Source organism: Octodon degus, unplaced genomic scaffold, assembly GCF_000260255.1.
Source record: "Octodon degus isolate 3935 unplaced genomic scaffold, OctDeg1.0 scaffold00082, whole genome shotgun sequence".
In the NCBI taxonomy this organism is placed as follows: domain Eukaryota; kingdom Metazoa; phylum Chordata; class Mammalia; order Rodentia; family Octodontidae; genus Octodon; species Octodon degus.
Window position 1 is genome coordinate 12,431,195 of NW_004524658.1, and position 16,727 is coordinate 12,447,921.

The 16,727-nt window shown below is 40.2% G+C and overlaps 2 protein-coding genes across 5 annotated transcripts in view; one reads left to right on the forward strand and one right to left on the reverse strand.

The window, feature by feature from the left end:
* Positions 1 to 4,703, reverse strand: part of Prpf40a (pre-mRNA processing factor 40 homolog A) — a 57,212-nt gene extending 52,509 nt beyond the window's left edge. For 2 of the 3 annotated variants that reach the window (XM_023721330.1, XM_023721329.1), the window contains exons 1-2: positions 4,511 to 4,703; positions 3,249 to 3,380 (exon numbers count right to left, since the gene is read on the reverse strand). In XM_023721330.1, the coding sequence (XP_023577098.1) occupies positions 3,249 to 3,380; positions 4,511 to 4,594 (216 nt within the window). In that variant the 5' untranslated portion in view covers positions 4,595 to 4,703. Of the gene's footprint in view, positions 1 to 3,248; positions 3,381 to 4,384 lie in introns of all 3 variants that reach the window. The other variant, XM_023721328.1, reaches the window with a different exon arrangement.
* Positions 4,704 to 5,469: 766 nt separating this feature from the next.
* Arl6ip6 (ADP ribosylation factor like GTPase 6 interacting protein 6) overlaps positions 5,470 to 16,727 on the forward strand; it is a 39,324-nt gene continuing 28,066 nt past the window's right edge. For both annotated transcript variants that reach the window (XM_004636680.2, XM_023721331.1), the window contains exons 1-2: positions 5,470 to 5,971; positions 7,380 to 7,430. In XM_004636680.2, coding sequence (XP_004636737.1) covers positions 5,572 to 5,971; positions 7,380 to 7,430 — 451 coding nt within the window. In that variant the 5' untranslated portion in view covers positions 5,470 to 5,571. The remainder of the gene's footprint in view (positions 5,972 to 7,379; positions 7,431 to 16,727) is intronic.

Below are 16,727 nucleotides of genomic sequence, written 5' to 3' on the forward strand. Positions count from 1 at the left end.
AGCATATGTGCCATTGTAGTCTGTTTTTATCATTGAAAGCTCTAAAAGTTCTCCATCACTGTTATAGATCTTATTCTCACCATAAGAGGATGAAAACTAAAACAAAACAAAAATATGAAAGAGTATGACTCTTGAGAAAAGGCAAATCCTCTGTGGCTGATAGCAGGATGTATACGTTCTTTGTGTAAGAAAAAAACAAAGAGTAAGACATATTACCAAGATATGGAAGAAGACAGTCTCACATATTATACTTTGATAGAAATCTCTACTCAAAATTTTTGAGTTTTGCAAATAAAAAATTTCTTAATATTTATACAACTTACAAGCCCTCTTCAACTTTTAATTCTATAAAGTATGATTTTCTTATGCATGTAAGAAATGAGTTTGATCTATAGAAGATACATGTGAAAAAACATTAAGATCCATTTGATAGTTACCAACTAATTACCAACTGATTTAGATTAAATTAAAATGGCATTATAGGTTACCTTCATTAATCAAAAAAACCTTCAAAAAACAAAAAACAAACACTGCATCTCTAAGTTAACTTGTTGCATTTTAAAATTATAAATTTTGGATTCCCCAGATTAGTGTTTGTTCTGCATATTGTTTTACAAACAAATCTTAAAATTTTGTGTCATATTCAGTAATATTCCTAAGGCCACAATCACTTAGCATGTAAGACTTTCTCTAATTTTAGTCTTCATTTGGTCCTAGCAAAAGATCTTAACAAAATGTGGTCAATACAGCTGCCCCTTGGCAACTCATTGGTACTAGGACATACACTGATACATAAAATAGAGATGCTCAAATTCCTTACATGTAGAATGACACAGTATTTGCATATAATCTACTCACATCCTTTGGTATACACTATTATCTCTAGATTACTTATATGCAACACCTAATACCATGTGCATGTTAATATAGTTGTTACAATGCACTGTTTATGGAATAACAAGAAAAAAATCTGTACTCTCTCTTTACAGATGTAATTTATTTTTCTAACACTGTTAACCAACAGCTGAATCCACAGATGTAAAAATCTGACAAGTATGGAACACTAGCTTGTTTATAAAGGTTCCATAACTTTCAATCTCAAAATCTAAAGAATTTGTGAGTTCACTTTTAAAATTGTATGGCAGAACCATGTGCTGTGAATGATATAGGCAACCTGCTTCTTCTCAAGTACTTTATTATCAATACTTTTTAGAATACAGACAGAAGAAATGAAACAAAAAATAATTTCTGGTAATTATTATCTTTTACTTTTAAGGTGATGTTCACAAAACTTGAAGTAAGAGTCATCTTTTATTTGAGGATGCAAATTATCCATGCTCTCCTACTCTCCTTTAAAGCTAAAATAAGTAACTTTAGCAAGATTTGGGACTCACATTTGTTAGATATTATTGGGGGAAAGAAGAATGATCCAATTTTCAGAAAAATGACGTAGATTCTCTTTGGAACCCTCCATGGTGGACTTCTAAAATATTTACTCACTGTCCTAACAGGAATCAACAGAGTAGAAAGAATTCTAAATATCTACGTAATTAGGTATACTTAAAGGCACATAGCATATACTGGCCTAGGGGGGGAAAAAAAGAAAAGAAAATTGTAAGGGAAAATTCAGAATATCTGAATAGATATACACCAAGTGAACTTATTAACTAGGAAGATGGCCACTATACAGCTAAGGAGAAAGGGCCATAAAACAAACCGTGACCAGCTTATGTCAACGAGATACATAAAAGTACTTCTAAAAAACAAAATCTGCATGTTACTAGCAATGACTAGCTGGTATCTTGTGTTTGGTAGTGCTATAGCACCATTACAGCAAGGGTAAGCAGGTCAGTCCCTTGCAAAACTTACCTTGATTGGCCCAATGGAAACAGAAGGCCCCAGAAAAGAGAGAAGCATCTGGCAGTAGCAAATTGTTTTATTTTATCTGTCTGTGGAAAGAAACTAATTTTAAATAAGAACCAGAGCATTTAAAGAATAAATATTTTTAAAAGCTCATTATCTAGTTAGAGCAGCTCTACCAAGAAAACTGAAGAGCTCCTTGCTGCTTAGAGATGGAAGGAAACAGAAGAAGAATCAGAGCTGTCTCTGTTATCTCCTATGGATTTTAAAATTTGTATTATTAGAGTAGCAGAATAAAAACCTTTTATATAAAGAACCCCTGCAGGCAGAATTTTTTGGGTCTGGTGCCTTTGAATAAAGATTTCTGTACAAAATTAAGGGCTATATTCCAAATACAAAAGAAGAAAACCATTTGACATTGAGCCCTTCTACTGTTAAGACTAAAAAAAAGATAGTAAGCTCCTTTGTCCACTATAATTTCACTAATAACTTTAACTATCATGGCTTAAACAAATACCGAAGTAAACAGTACTCTTTAAGAAAAGATCATACATAATCAGCTTTCCAAAAGTTTGCTAGCCTAAATTTCTCTGATTTAGCAAGATATCCATATGAAATAACCCAGCCACCTAAGGACTTGTGTATTATAGAACCTAGCAGTGTACACAATTTTTAGGGTATGTGATCTTGTTGCCCTTAGGGATGCTTCTGTAGAAACTCAGTTCTACCAGTCACTGAGTCAGCATTAAAACCTTTCGATCCAAATCACTCTCACAAAGTGTCCATTTATATTTTACACTAGAGATGGAAGGGGAAGCTAATAAACAGGAGTGCAGAAGCAGTAAGCACTTAAAAACAAAACAAGTGTAAGTGGAAAATGGACTACCTATTTGGTACTGTCCTGTAAAGAATCAGATTTACAAAACAAAATCTCCCCACCCCACACACAAAGGTCTTTCAAGAATAAAATTTATTCTAGGCAAAATTTCTAGACAATTACTATTTTTTGATTCCATGCATTTTACATGATTCACAAAAATAAGTTACGTTGTCTCTACTAGATATTTATAAGATTAACTTCATGTGGCATGCTTGAAAAAAATCATTAAGGTAAAAACCTAGATGTACACTGTCACTTTAAAAATTTTTTTTAAACAATCAATTTTGTTGAAGTAGTGAATTTCTTTCACAGAACTGTTCCATTAATATTGAAAATTTGATTACAGTTGATGATTCAACATTTGTTTTATTTGAAAGACTATCTGCTTCTCTAGATAATGCTTAAACAGCTACAAGCACAATATCCAACCTACATTTTGAGATTTTCACACAGTAACAACTGACACAAAAATAAATGCAAAACAAAACAAAAATGTTAACACTCTTACTTGTCCCATTGGTGGCCCTCCCATAGGGGGCATCATTTGTGGCATCATTCCATGAGGTACAGGAGGCATATTTGCTCTCTGACCCATTGGGTGCATTCCCATCGGTGCATAATGCATGCCAGGGTGCCCCATCTGAAAAACAGTGAAAATTTAAAGTTAGTAAGTTGCATTACATGATCCTCAAAAAAAATCTCACTTGAACTAATCACTTGTGTAACAGAGGCACATCAGATTAAGGTATGATTGTTATTACTGTATTAACTTGTATTTGTGTCTAACAAAATGTACTATGCTAGTATTTATAAAGAGCCTACAAATTCCATAATGAAATGTCAAAGATTAAGGTCACTGATAGGACAGGTGAATTACAGCTGTCTTTTTGGAGGGAGGGGCATCGATTTAATTAACTACTATCTCGCTCAGCTTAGAGAGTATGTAAGCGATGAAAACCAAAACTTTGTCCTGTTTCATACAAATGTAAGTCATCTAGTATTTTACAACCTTACTGGGCTGATTTTAAAATTCTAAATTAATTTAGATGAGGACTGGCCTTGTAAAACACAGGAGCACGGATACCCAGCAAAACTTCATTTCTAATAGCACACCAGTTTCTGATACCAGTTTAAGACAGCTAAAATTATTTTTGTCAAAGTACATTCTCAAATGCAAACAACTAATTCATTCTTTTTAATGCATTTTAAAAGCTAAATACTTTATTTATATATGTCTATTGTTCTAGATTTCAAACCAGGTAATGACCCCTGCTAGTTCTCCCAACAGTCTTCCCTGCATAACATCACTACAGAAAACAAATTTTGGTGATCTCTTTTTAAACTGCTAATGGATCACCATTCCCTACTAATACGGGCCTACGGTTCCAACATTCACAGCCCGCCCAGGGTCCTGGGCCCTGGACCTTCACCGCGCATCTGTCTAGGCCAAGCCGAGACGTGAACTTCAGGGTCCCACGTCCTTCTCTTTGTGCCGCCCAACCCTCCATTTCTCTTCCTCGAGACACATCCCACCATCTCGAGCTCTTCCTTGGTCCACTCTTATCTTCTCCTTTCGGAGAAAGCTTCCTGTCTCTGACTCCGTTTTTCATTGTGCCGCTTTCTCCGGCCCCACCGATCCCTTACCGAGGGCCGTCTCCTCAGGAAGCCGTCAGCAGAGACCCAAGAGCTGGAGCAGAGGCTTGAGCCGGACAATCTCCGCTCCCCGTCCCCGGGACCCCGCGAAGGAGGTTGGCTCTCCATTTCACTCACCATGAGGCCTCCACGCTCGGCTCCCGTCCCCGGCCTCATCGTCGGGCTCAGACTGCTCCGCCGGCGGCCACTGCCGCTACACATACCAACAAGAAGCGATCTGAGTGGCTGGCGCCCGCTGGGGCTAAAGGTTAAAGGCTGCCCTGAGCTATGGGGCGGGATCAGCGGGGCTAACAAGCTGACAGGCTTCCCTACTGTCCAATCAGCGTGCGCTGTCGACACGCAACTCTGCGGCGATTCGCCCCCGGATTCGGCCTCGCTCGGCGTCGCCTGCATGGAGGGGGGGAGGGGAACGGAGGAAGTTTCGGCGCCCAGTCCTCGGCGGAGAAAACTCCATCAACTTGTCCCAGGGGAGGCAAGACGCCCTAGTCCCAGCCTCCCCGGTTTAGACTACCCTCACCCCGCAGGGGGTGGCGACCTGCTACCTTCACCCCTCCTCCAGAGTTACACACGCTCCACAAACCTGAGGCCGCCCAGGGTAGGGTGGTATTAGGGTGGGACGGGGGCGGGGTCAGCAGCGCGCTGCGCTTTCCGGGACTGAGGCCGAGGTGCGCGCGCCGCGCTGGCGGCAGACGGGTGGGACTCGGGGAGTGGGCTGGAGTCCTAACGCCCCGAAGCCCCGGCGCGAGGCGGAGGGGAAGGGAAGCGTGTCGGGCAGCGAGGAGGGAAGTTGTGGTCCGGGCGGGGTCAGAGCCTAAACTGGAGAAAGCATTGGGCTGTTAAGGCACGGCGAGAGCGCAGGGGAAGCAGGCTAAGAGTGATTTTAGCGCCGAAGAGGGAGCGAGCTAGGCAAAGTGTCTGAGGGGACCCAGGCGGGCGCTAGGACCTGGCGTCGAGAAGAGTCGGCTTTAGGGCTGCGGGAGCGCGTGCTCGCCTGGAGGAGACGCGGCTGTGACGGGGGTGCCCGGCCCAGTTGGCGTAGTCCCTTCCCCGCGCTCTCGCTCCCCCCCCCCCCGCGTGTGAGGGCACAGTGGTAAAGGCCGCGACGACGCCGGGCGGTGATTGGCTGAGGCAGCGCGCTCGCCCGCTCGCCCTCCGTGGGTCGTTCAGTCTTTCCCGCCATGTCGTTTTTGGGGAGCGGAGATTATCTGCGTCCGCGGAGTCGCCTGGTGGGCACTCCTGCCTCTCACTCTCGGCCTTTGAATTCCGTCTTCTCTCAGGGGGAGAGCTGGGGCGAGGACGAACTAGACGGAGAGGAAGGCGGCGATCGAGTGGCCCGCGACTTGCGGGCGGAGTTCTCGGCCCCGGCGTCGACCGAGCCCCGAAGGGGCTGGCTGCCCCCACCCCGCGGGGATAGCTCGCCGGTCCTGCCGGACAAGCGCAACGGCGTCTTCCCCGCGGCTGCGGGCAGCCGGTTCCGGGCTCGGCGGTGGCCTGTCCAGGTGCTGTCTGTTCTCTGTTCGCTGCTGTTCGCCGGCCTCCTCGCTTTCCTCCTGGCCATCGCCTACCTGGTCGTTAAAGGTACTGAGCACAGGCTTTGAAAGTATGCGGAGTGAAGTTGAACTTGCCGGCGGGGTGGCCTTGATGCACACCTTTTCCTGTGGAACGTGGGCAGCCGCTTTACACTCAGCCCCGATGCATACCTTTGTTTGCTCTTCTTTGTTTTCTTGGATGGAGCTCGCTAGTGCCTGAGGAGGAGACACATTTTAAGAACCTGTTTTGATTAAATGGATGCTAAAGTCAATGAAATATTTCTCTTGATTGTTTAAGCAAAACGTAGGACACTCACCCACCATTAAAAGGAGATGGTGAGAAGTGCGTGCATTTAAAATAAATTAGATGTATTTGTGTGTGTGTGTGTGTGTGTGTAAATTTACACACATACAGTCTTTGCTCCACAAATGGCTAAAAGTGTGCCGTCCCATTGTTCATCTTTATACTAAGAATTCTTGAAGCGAGGATTCCTGTTCTCCAGTCCAGGTTTCTACTTTTAAAGATAGCTCCTCAGTTTTTTATTATTATTTGTAATCAGTTTTATTGCGTAAGATAGTTTTCTTTACCAGTTTCATTCCTGTGCCTGAAGTGGAAATGTTGGCCAAATTTGAAGAAAAATAGGTGTGTTGTGAAAATTTTTCTAGGGCTTGCAGGGATGTATTGTACTTATTATTTTTATTATGTATATTATATATTATTTGTTATATTTATTACAATGGAAACGTTTAGTTCTCATTAGTGGTTCACCTTGGCCAAATTTTAAAAAAGCTAAAAGAGGGAGAAAAAACTTCCTCCTATAAAAAGTACACAATACTTGGCCACTCACGGATTGGTGTTAACTTTATTAAAGTTAAATGTAATCCATTTTTAAATTTTTTTCAGCCCCCAGAGAGCTGCAGACGGTCTCTTAACATCATACTATATTTCATTTTCATAAAGAAGATAGATTGGCAGATTAACGAGTGAATTTTACCCCTTAAGAACATAGTGTTCCATGTAAACTATAAATCTTAAATGTTAGGCCGCCATTGCCATTTCTCTTTTACTCCTGACCACCTTTTTCCCTCTGATAGTTTTGTTTTGTAGAGAATTTATTACTCTTTCCTGAGAGATCACTTTTGTATTATTAAGTCACATAATGAAGTAAATGAAAGTTCGTCGCAAAAGACATTGATAATATTTTGGATCATGGAGAAAGGAACTGAAATCAAAATCCAGTATGTCCTTAAATTTGTATCACATGAAGTATCTTCAAAACAAAAAATTTAATTGCTTGCTGAAGGTCATGTAGCTAGTAAATCAAATTAAAATTTGACTGCAGTTCAACTCCGAGGTATTTCATACAGTTATATAATGTCTTCCAAGTTTTAGCGTTATTCTTCAAATTACAAAATGATACTGCTTTTCCTACCTGAACGTTTCTTTGTGTTTGCAGAGTTACATGCTGAGAATTTGAAAACTGAAGATGTAGATACTGGGCTGATAGGTATGCACTTGCCACTTGATTTAATTTTAAGCTAATTTTTGTTTTTCTAAATTAAACTGTACAGACTTTGGAATAAAATACTGTATTTTCATCTGCAGTTGATTTAGTCATGCTTCTCATTTGTGTGTGTGTGTGTGTGTGGTTAGATTTCTTAGATACACATCTATTGTATTATAAATTATGTGTTATGCATTTACTATAACTTCATAAACATTTTTAACAAAACTTTTGTTGGGGTATTTTTGGTGCTGGGAATCAAACTCAGGATTTTGCCCTTGCCAGGCAAGCACTTGTGCTGCTGAGCTATATTCCCAGCCCTGAGCATTACTATGATTCAGCTCCTTCACATATATGGCATTTTTTAGTTGCTTGTTGATAGAGGTTCTCCAGAGTTCTTTTAAGAAATTTAAACACAAAAGTTGAGAGATTTAGCCCACATGAGTAATGCATGCAAATCTCAGGAGAAATCAAAGGTCAAATAGTTCTATAGGCAACACTTTTTAAAATTAAATCATTGACCATACTTGTAAAGATTAATGATGAGGAGGATCATAGCTGAGTTTTTTCAGTTTCTTGTAAAATGCTGTAATTTCCAAGTTTCCAGTGAAAAAGATATTAATGCTATATTTTTTCATGTCATAATGATCTTGGAGGATTTAGAATTTTACTTCTGTATTTTACTCCAGCTTGCCATAAATCATTTGATTTGATAATTTGAACACGCCCAATCTTTGCTTAGCTCCAGTCTACTTCTCTAAAGCTAAGGCTGTCACAGTAATGCTAAGAATAGTCTACTTGCTTTTCGAATAATGAAGTTAGTTTGCTAGATACCTTTAGAAATTTTTACTGTCCTGTTATTTCAGCATATTTATTATTTTATCAGTTTTGTTGTACATTTTCATTTCTAGACAACAACCAAGACTTTTCATGTCTTTTTTTGTGTTTTTTACGGAACTGGGGATTGAACTCAGGCCCTTGCACTTGCCAGGGAAGTGCTTATTCTACTGAGCCATCTTTCCAGCCCCTTGTTTATTCTTTATTAATACAGTGGAGAGAAAATCTTAAGAACTAGGCATGATTTCTAACCTGTTGCTATTTAAATACAGGGTTGATTTCATACTTATAAATTAAATGGGTGACAGTTCTTTTTTTAAGTTTTTTGTAGTGCTGGGATTGAGCCCAGCTCCTACCTGCTAGGCAGGTATTCTGTCATTGAGCTACATTTCCTGTCTTTTTCATTTTGTTTTGAGACAGAATTTCACAAAGTTGCTTAGACTGGCCTCAAACTAGTGGTCCTCCTCATAGTAGCTGGGATTACAAGCATGTATAATTATGCTCAGCAGTAGCAATTGTTATCTGAAGGAATGGCTTGCTCAATATAAAAAAGTATAATGGAACTTATGCCACTTCCCTGACTCCTTTTCCAATCCAGCTAAATAATTTACATTGCTTTTAGGTATGTGCAATAGTTATTTAGTACTGTGAGAGCAGGTAGGGAGATCAATTTCTAAGTCCTTGATCCAGACATGAATTCATTGTCAAGATTTAGGAATGGATAAAACTCATTTTTTGTGGCCCAAAAACTACGAACTGCAGCTGGGCCAATATGTACTTAGAGTGATCATGTGGAGAATAAATACAATGAACATCACCTAATAGGCTAATTTAGTCATATTCCTGGAGATTTATTGATTAATTGATTTTATTTTTTTATTTTGTAAGTTTAGCCTTTTTTAAATGTATTTAGTTCTGGGTCTCTCTACACAGATGGAATTTGTAGTGATCCTCCTGTTTTCAGCCTCCCAAATGCTGGGATTATAGGCATGCTCCACCAAGCCCATTCTCAATGTTTCATTGTGCCCTGGGGGTAGGGCCTGCAGGTACAATGGAGATCTGGAGATCAAGAAGGTCCCAGCTTCTGCTTAAGCAGGCATTTTAATCTGTTGAGCTATCTGGCCAGCCCATACACACGGGGATTAACTTTAAAGCAAGCTATGTATATCAAATGATGTGGATAGCAAGCAGTCTGTACCACAATCGTCTTGAAAATCTGTTTCAGAGATACAGTGTTAAATTGTGGTAAGGGTTGAAATGATTGTGCTAACACTCTTGTATTCTAAGCTGAAATTCCCACCTGTTTGGGAGAAAAATACAAGTTGACTTCCTTACACTTCTTTTTTTCTTTGATTGCTAATTTCTAGTTAAAATTCTTAAGTGGATACTTGAAAAGATAGGCCAGTTCTCTAAAATTTTTGACAACCCTGAGTTGATTGCTTATCTTACCCCAGAAGAAATGCCTGTACAGTTATATCCTACTCTTTGTGTAGCTGATAGAAACGATTTCATATGAAGAAACCGTCCAAGTCTTTAATTAAAAAAAAAATTATTGTTGAAGTTGCCTATTCAAAAAAATGACTTATGCTCTTATCATATAGCAGTAATTTCTTTCTACTCTTGGACATCCAAACATGGCAGCTCATTTATTAAATGGAATTGAAAGAATCAAAATTTCCTTTAAGCCTTTGAGCAGAGTGTTGTATGTAGAGTAACATTAAAAAAATAGGGCCAAGAGCTGGCCAGATAGCTCAGCGGGTTAAAGCGCCTGTTTAGGCAGACACAGAGACCGGCTCCACCCCCAGGTCTCTGAGATGGCAATTGAGGGTGTGGTGGCGTGTATTTGTAATCCCAGCTCTTTGGGAGGCTGAACAAGGGCAGATCACTTTGAGTCCATCTATGTAGTGAGACCCTGTAGACCCTTAAAAAAAAGGCCAGCCAGATAGTTCAGCAGATTAAACCACTTGCTTAGGCAGGGACTGGGGATTTGATCCCCAGCCTGCTGTGCAGGACTCACCCTGAGGCTTGAGGTGCTGAGATGCTGATCCAGACTGGGTGTGGTGGGTGATTGAGACTGGGTGTGGTGGTGGCCTCTTGTAATCCCAGCACTTGGGAGGTTGAAAGGTTGAAAAACAGGAGGAACACTGCAAGTCAGATCTGTGTAGTGAGTCCCTGTAGACAATTGTACTAATACATTAAAAAAAAAAAAAAGTATTCAGGGAAGCTATGGGCAGAAAATAGTTAAATTAAAATGCATTCTTGGTATCAGTGACCCCTTAGTGAACCCGAATCTGCCAGGTGTTGCAGTGCAAGGTGAGAGAGAAGGAAAAACATGGAACTGGCAATACAGTGGGGATCTGGAATGACCATTTGTTCCCAGGGAACTAAAGGCTGAGGCAGCCAGAACCTGGGCATCTATTGATCAAGGAGGGGATCTTGGTGGTTTTAGTTTTGGTCTTAAATGCATGATAAAGAATGGCCCATCCCTAAAATAATGGGAAGTCTCAAAAGGGTGACAATGCTATTCCCAAGCTTCCATTTATTCCTTAAGGAAGTATATAAAACTAGGCATGGTAAATTTGTGGTCCCCAGCATCTTGGCACATGTGGAAATACACCTTGGCAAGAGTCAAGAGAGTTTATGATGGTTAATTCTTCACCTCTTAGATCCATTGTCTTTCCCTGCTCATGGCCTGGGGGAGAGACCGTGAACTCTACACCCTGAATCCCTTGCCTCTGGGTTCAGTTGAAAAACTAGGTAGGGATTGGAAGTCTGTAGATCTAGGTCACCACCTAGATCTATTTGTGCACCACCTTCCTTCCCACTATACTTCTTAGCTCCTGAGCAGTAACTCTCAGAGTACAGCAATGTCTGCCTCACTGTACTTCAAATGGAAGTTCTTGGCCACACTTCAGTCCACCTCAGGCTCTAGCAAGTACTACTTCATCACACCTTCCAGGTGGTTTTGATGCTGTCTAAAGCCAGAGGGCCACACAGTCAAGTCCCTGGGGATGGTCCTCAGCAGTTCTAGCTTGTACTGGACCCCAGTAATTTCTTTTCCTCCTGACTCTTTGTGTGTCGGAGCAGAGGGGATTTCTCAGCCTGGCTAGTAAGTGAGTAGTGCACAACCTCCTTGTTGCTGAATCCAGGCCTATTAATGTGTTTATTAAGGTCCCTTGAGTGTACTGCCTGTCTCCTGCAGGGAGCCTAAGTGCCACACTGAGTGACCAAACATGGGGCAAGGCTGGGAACCAGAGTATCCAGGGAGAACAGAGGCACAGCCAGATAGGGAGCAGGGAACACACAGGTGGTGTCCCTACTATGAATCAGGATTTTACTTGTTAGTGCTCATAATTCCTTTCCCAGTGGGCATCTGCTGCATTTTGCTAACAGCCAGCCAAGTCAGACATTGCACTGTGCCCTGACCCCTGTTGAGGGTGGGTTGATTCCTCTTTCTTTGCCAGGAAGACTCCTTTTACTTCCTGCCTCCCAAGTCACCACACAGATAAAACACTTTCAGCCATCCAGCCACAATGAGATAGTAGCATGCAGCTAGTTGCATAGCCTCTCTGGGTCTCCATCTGCATCCATACATAGGGTTATTAATACCTGCTGGATGCCGCATTGGAAGGTAATGTGGAGCACTTTGGTCGCTCCATAAGCCGAAGAACAATCCTGTTTGAAACAATCTTTCCCTCATCTAGGGTAATTCTCATTCTAGTTAGGCTGTTTCTCTACCTCAGTTGCCCAGGCAGTCCATTTTCCTTCTGTGACCCCCCTCTCCATAGTCTCTCTAGTGGCACAGTTGCCACACATATGGAGCTATTTCTTCCCTTGGGCCAGCCATTGGCACTTCATTGTATTTTCTTAAATTTATTTTGCCTGTTTCCTAGAAGGCTGAACTAGATAAAAAAAAATTTTTAGGTATTTTTTGACATAACGTTGCCTTGTTGCTGTTATTTTAACATTTCAGTGACTCATTGCAAACTGCCTCAGTTCTTTGAAAATAAGTTGACTTTTAGAAAAAAGTTATCTACCATAATTATCAGTTTACACTGATAAAATTGTATATATTGCAAATTTTTGCATTGCAATTTAATCTTAGTCCAAAAGTCCCCCTATAGATTGTGATTCCTTCTAGGGTGAGGCTCAAAATAAATGATGCTGATGTAATTGAAGGGACAGTTTTAGATACGCTTTGAAGGTCCTGAACTAGTTTTTAAAAAATATAGCCAAGAGTAATGAAATCTTTGTAACATGTTATGGTTTATTTCTAGATCCCTCCCACCCCCACCCCAAGCCTCATGCAGTCAAAGGAAGGGCTTTTTCAGAGGTGGCTGAATCTTCTAGTGTGTGAGACGCTGGGATTAAGGGTGTGTGATTACTGAGTTGGTCCACTGATTAGTTTGGCATAGTGCTGGTTGGTTTAGGGGTTCCCCACAGTGGGTATGTAACCTGGATACAACATGAAAGGACAGAATCTGTTGCTTACTGCTCTAGTTGTTAGCTGCTAGCTGCTAGCTACTTGGATGATTTTTTTGCCTTCTGCCTGTTATAGAGTGTTTCTCCCCTGTAATGCCCCTCTGCCATACCACCCTGTCTTGGAGCCAGATGCTTGTGAATTGAAACCACTACAAATTATGAACTTTGCTTGTCAGGTCTTTTGTCTCAGCGATGAGAAAAGTAACTTGAGTCACAGATGAACAAAGACAGTATAAGCCCAAAACGTCTGTTCAGAAACCTAACTTCAGGCTCAGTGGAATAAGTACTTGCCTGGCAAGTGCAAGGGCCTGAGTTCAATCCCTGGTTCTGCCAAAAAGAAAAAAGAAACCTAACTTCAAAGGAATTGATACACTGCTTTGGTCATACTTATCTAGAAGAATGCTTCCTGGAAAGCTCTGTGGATAGTTTTCTTTAAAAAACAAAACGGTTCCTGATGACTTTGCATCCGAGCATTTGGAATTGGGGTTTTTTTTGGCTAATGGATGAGGCTGTAATCGTGTACATCTTTACTGGTGAGGTTATTTAGCCACGGATATATGGTTGATATTATGAGCTGGTTTTGGAACTCCCATAATCTTCCCTGGATAACAAGTTACATTGCAAGAGTTTTTAGGGTTTGGGTTTTGTTATGGTTTGTATGTATTTGTCCCCCCAAAGCCTTGTGTAGTCACTGAGGCTCACTTCTAGAGTTTGTGATAAAGCTGGGATTATGGGTTTGAGGACTGCTGGGATTAGGGATGTGAGTACTATGCCCAGCCTGGGGTGGATAGCCTGAATGTAACATAAGAGAGACCTAGAGTCAGACTTGCTCTCTATAGCCATTGTTACTGTTAGAGCTCCTTTTTTTTTTTTCTTTTTGGTGGAACCAGGATTGAACTCAGGCCCTTGAGTTTGCCAGGGAAGCACTTATTCTACTGAGCCATCTCCCAGGCCTTTACTCCTCCCTTTTGCTCTCTGCTCTTTGCTGCCATCATGAAAAGTTTCCCTCTGCTATGTGCCGCTCTGCTTTCAAGCCAGCTGAGTGTGAACTGAAACCTCCAGTAATTGTGAGCTAAATAAACTTTTCCTTCCTTCATTTTGAGTGTTGGCTATTTGTGCCAGCAATGAGAGAAGAGCAGTGGAGACAGATTCTTTGTCATTGCCAACAATCCCTGAAGGTTATCCTATTTTGTTTTCAAGGAGAATAATTTTTAAAAGCTCTTAATTTAATGTTGCATTTCAGTTACTCCTCTTGAAAATTATTCTCAGGCCAAATTGATTGTACTAATCATACAATGCTGAGTTGTTTAATTTTTGCACATGGGTCTTTATATTGATCTAATTTTTTTGTTTTACCATATTTCACAAACTTAGTGCCATTTCCAACATTTGAAAGTATAGCAAAATGACCTCTTTTAGTTCTTTTAATAATGATTAGGCCATATATACAATTTTATACTAATTGTGCTATAGAATAGGATATAATATTTATAAATTTTTACAGAAAGTTCTTGAGTTACCCCTCTGGAACTGTGGATAATACTGTATCATTTTCCTTAATAGATTGTAGAATTAAATTAAAAGATAAATATGGTAGATAAAGAAGTCAAGATCAGTGCTGTGAACATGGTGGCACATGCCTAAAATCCCAGCACTTGAGAGTATAGTTCCCCAGTTATTAATATTGGGGCTTGTCTCTGATGACTTGTGTTATGCAGTGAAAGAAAATCATGAAATGAGAGGGCTGATGACCACTCTGTTCCTTAAAGGGATATTCTGCCTTACATGCTTCAGGAGAACAAAGGCATTCTTTCAGAAGTAGAAGATAGTTTGAAGAAAGTACATATTAAGCTGATGGCATTGGGACCTGGGCTGATAGGCTTGAGTTGATAAGGTTGGGAACAGCACAGGAAATGTGCTTAGCCTCACAGCTATAGCTGCAAGGCTAGCTTCCTCCCACTTGTGCCATGCTCCATCTGCAGAGTCCTTAGTTGACCCTATAGAGGGTCATCTACAGCTCAGATGCAGAGTGCTTTATATACTTATTTCAGTGCTGATTCCAACAAGGAGGCTGAAGCAAGAGGATTGTTGTGAGAGTTCATGGCCAACCTGAACTATAGATAGCCTATTTAAACAAAACAAAACAAAAAAGTCAGGGCAGGCATTATAGGGCTTGTCTGTAATCCCAGCACTATGGGAGGCTGAGGCAGGAAATACGCAAGTTAGATCCTGCCCTCAGCAACTTGGTGAAAGGTTTGGGGGTATAGTTTAGTGTCAAGGCTCTGGGTTTGTTCCTCTGCACCACAGAAGAAACAAAGATCAAGTTTAGGGTTTTGATGATTCACTGTAAGGAAGAAACTGAATTTTTTTCAACTTTGTAGGTGTGGATCACCTTCAATAGGTTTTCTCTTAGTAATTATTACCATATTTTTAATGTTCTGGACCAAGTAGTCATGATAGTAATAGTCTCATTGCTTTGAAGAACAGTTGATGAACTTTTCAAATGATTTAGCATCATCTTTGGGATATATGTTTTTGTGAGGAGGTGGCTGGTGCTGGGGCTTGAACTCAGGCCCTTGTACATGCAGGGCAGGATCTCTACCACTGAGCCACACTCCCAGCCCCTGACATCATCTTTGAACTTGGGGTCATTTTGTCTCTGTAAATGTACAGTATTGTGAAGCATCACAGCATAATATAGTCTAAATGAATAGTTCAAAAACAAGACTAGCCCTTTATAACAGATGCTACAAATCTGATCTTTGCCAAAGGATGTTAAGAAGACATCAGATTCAGAAGCTTATTTTCTAGTTTTATTTTTAAGATAAGGTCTGGCCATGTTGCTCACGCTGATTTCAAATTTATGGGCTTAAGCAATACTTCTGCTTCATCCTCCTGAGTAGCTGGAGGTATAGACTCAGATTACCATGCCCAGCACAGAAGCTTTTATGAAAACATGGAAACCATTCCATAGTCTCGAAATGATTTCTGTGTGGCACTATGACATTTTTGTATAAAAATTCCTAGCCCTAAATATAACACTAGTCTTAGATGAAGTTGTTTTGCTTAAGTAGAATATTACACATTTTCAAAAAGTGAACACTGGAATAATGTACAGCTGGTAAAGTGTCCAATATATAATATTAAGTGGAAAAAAAAAGTACAGAACAATTTTTCTGGCAAGAAATCCATTTGTGGAAAATATACTGAGAAGATATATTTTACAAACTTAGCTGATTGTTCTTAAATCAGGAATGACATAAGTTCTAAGCTGAATGACTTCATTTTTATATGCTTTCAGAAACATTTATAGCCTTAATAAATTCTTAGTAAAATAGGCTTGTAAACTATCAGTTACAAAATTTTGATCTTGGGAATTCTAAAGATAATGACTTGTAACAAATTTCTGTTGTTGTCTGTTAACCATTGTGGTTTTTGTGCTTGTTCATAAAAGAGTTGAGTAATTTCCACAATTTCAAGCACTACTAGACCACAGTGTTACAGAGTGCTCTTTTTAGTGCTAATACTGTGGTGTGGTTTATCAATGATGCAGTTTTTGCTTAGTTTAAAAATAAAATAGTGAAAATTCCAATATAAGGCATTACTGAGAATGTATAATGGTAATAGTGATTTCTGAAAAATCCAAATCCAAGAGTAAGTACTCTTTTTTTCTTTTAAAACTTGGTAGGTGGCACCCTTTTTAAATTCTTGAGTGAAAAAGCTTTAGAAAACCTCATACTTATTTTCAAATGTCAATTTGTGTCTTTGCTTGCTTTTTTTTTTTAAGCTACTTTGAAAGTTTAGTTCCCAAACACAAATACTCAGTTTTTCATGGATTTATTACCATCTTTGTTCTGTTGACTTTATATACTATGTTAAATTAGAGTAATCTTGTTGCTTATTCCCTCTTGAGAGGTATGCATTTAAATAGCAGATAACAGCTATTTGGTAACATAGTCACCCATAACTCATAAATGCACA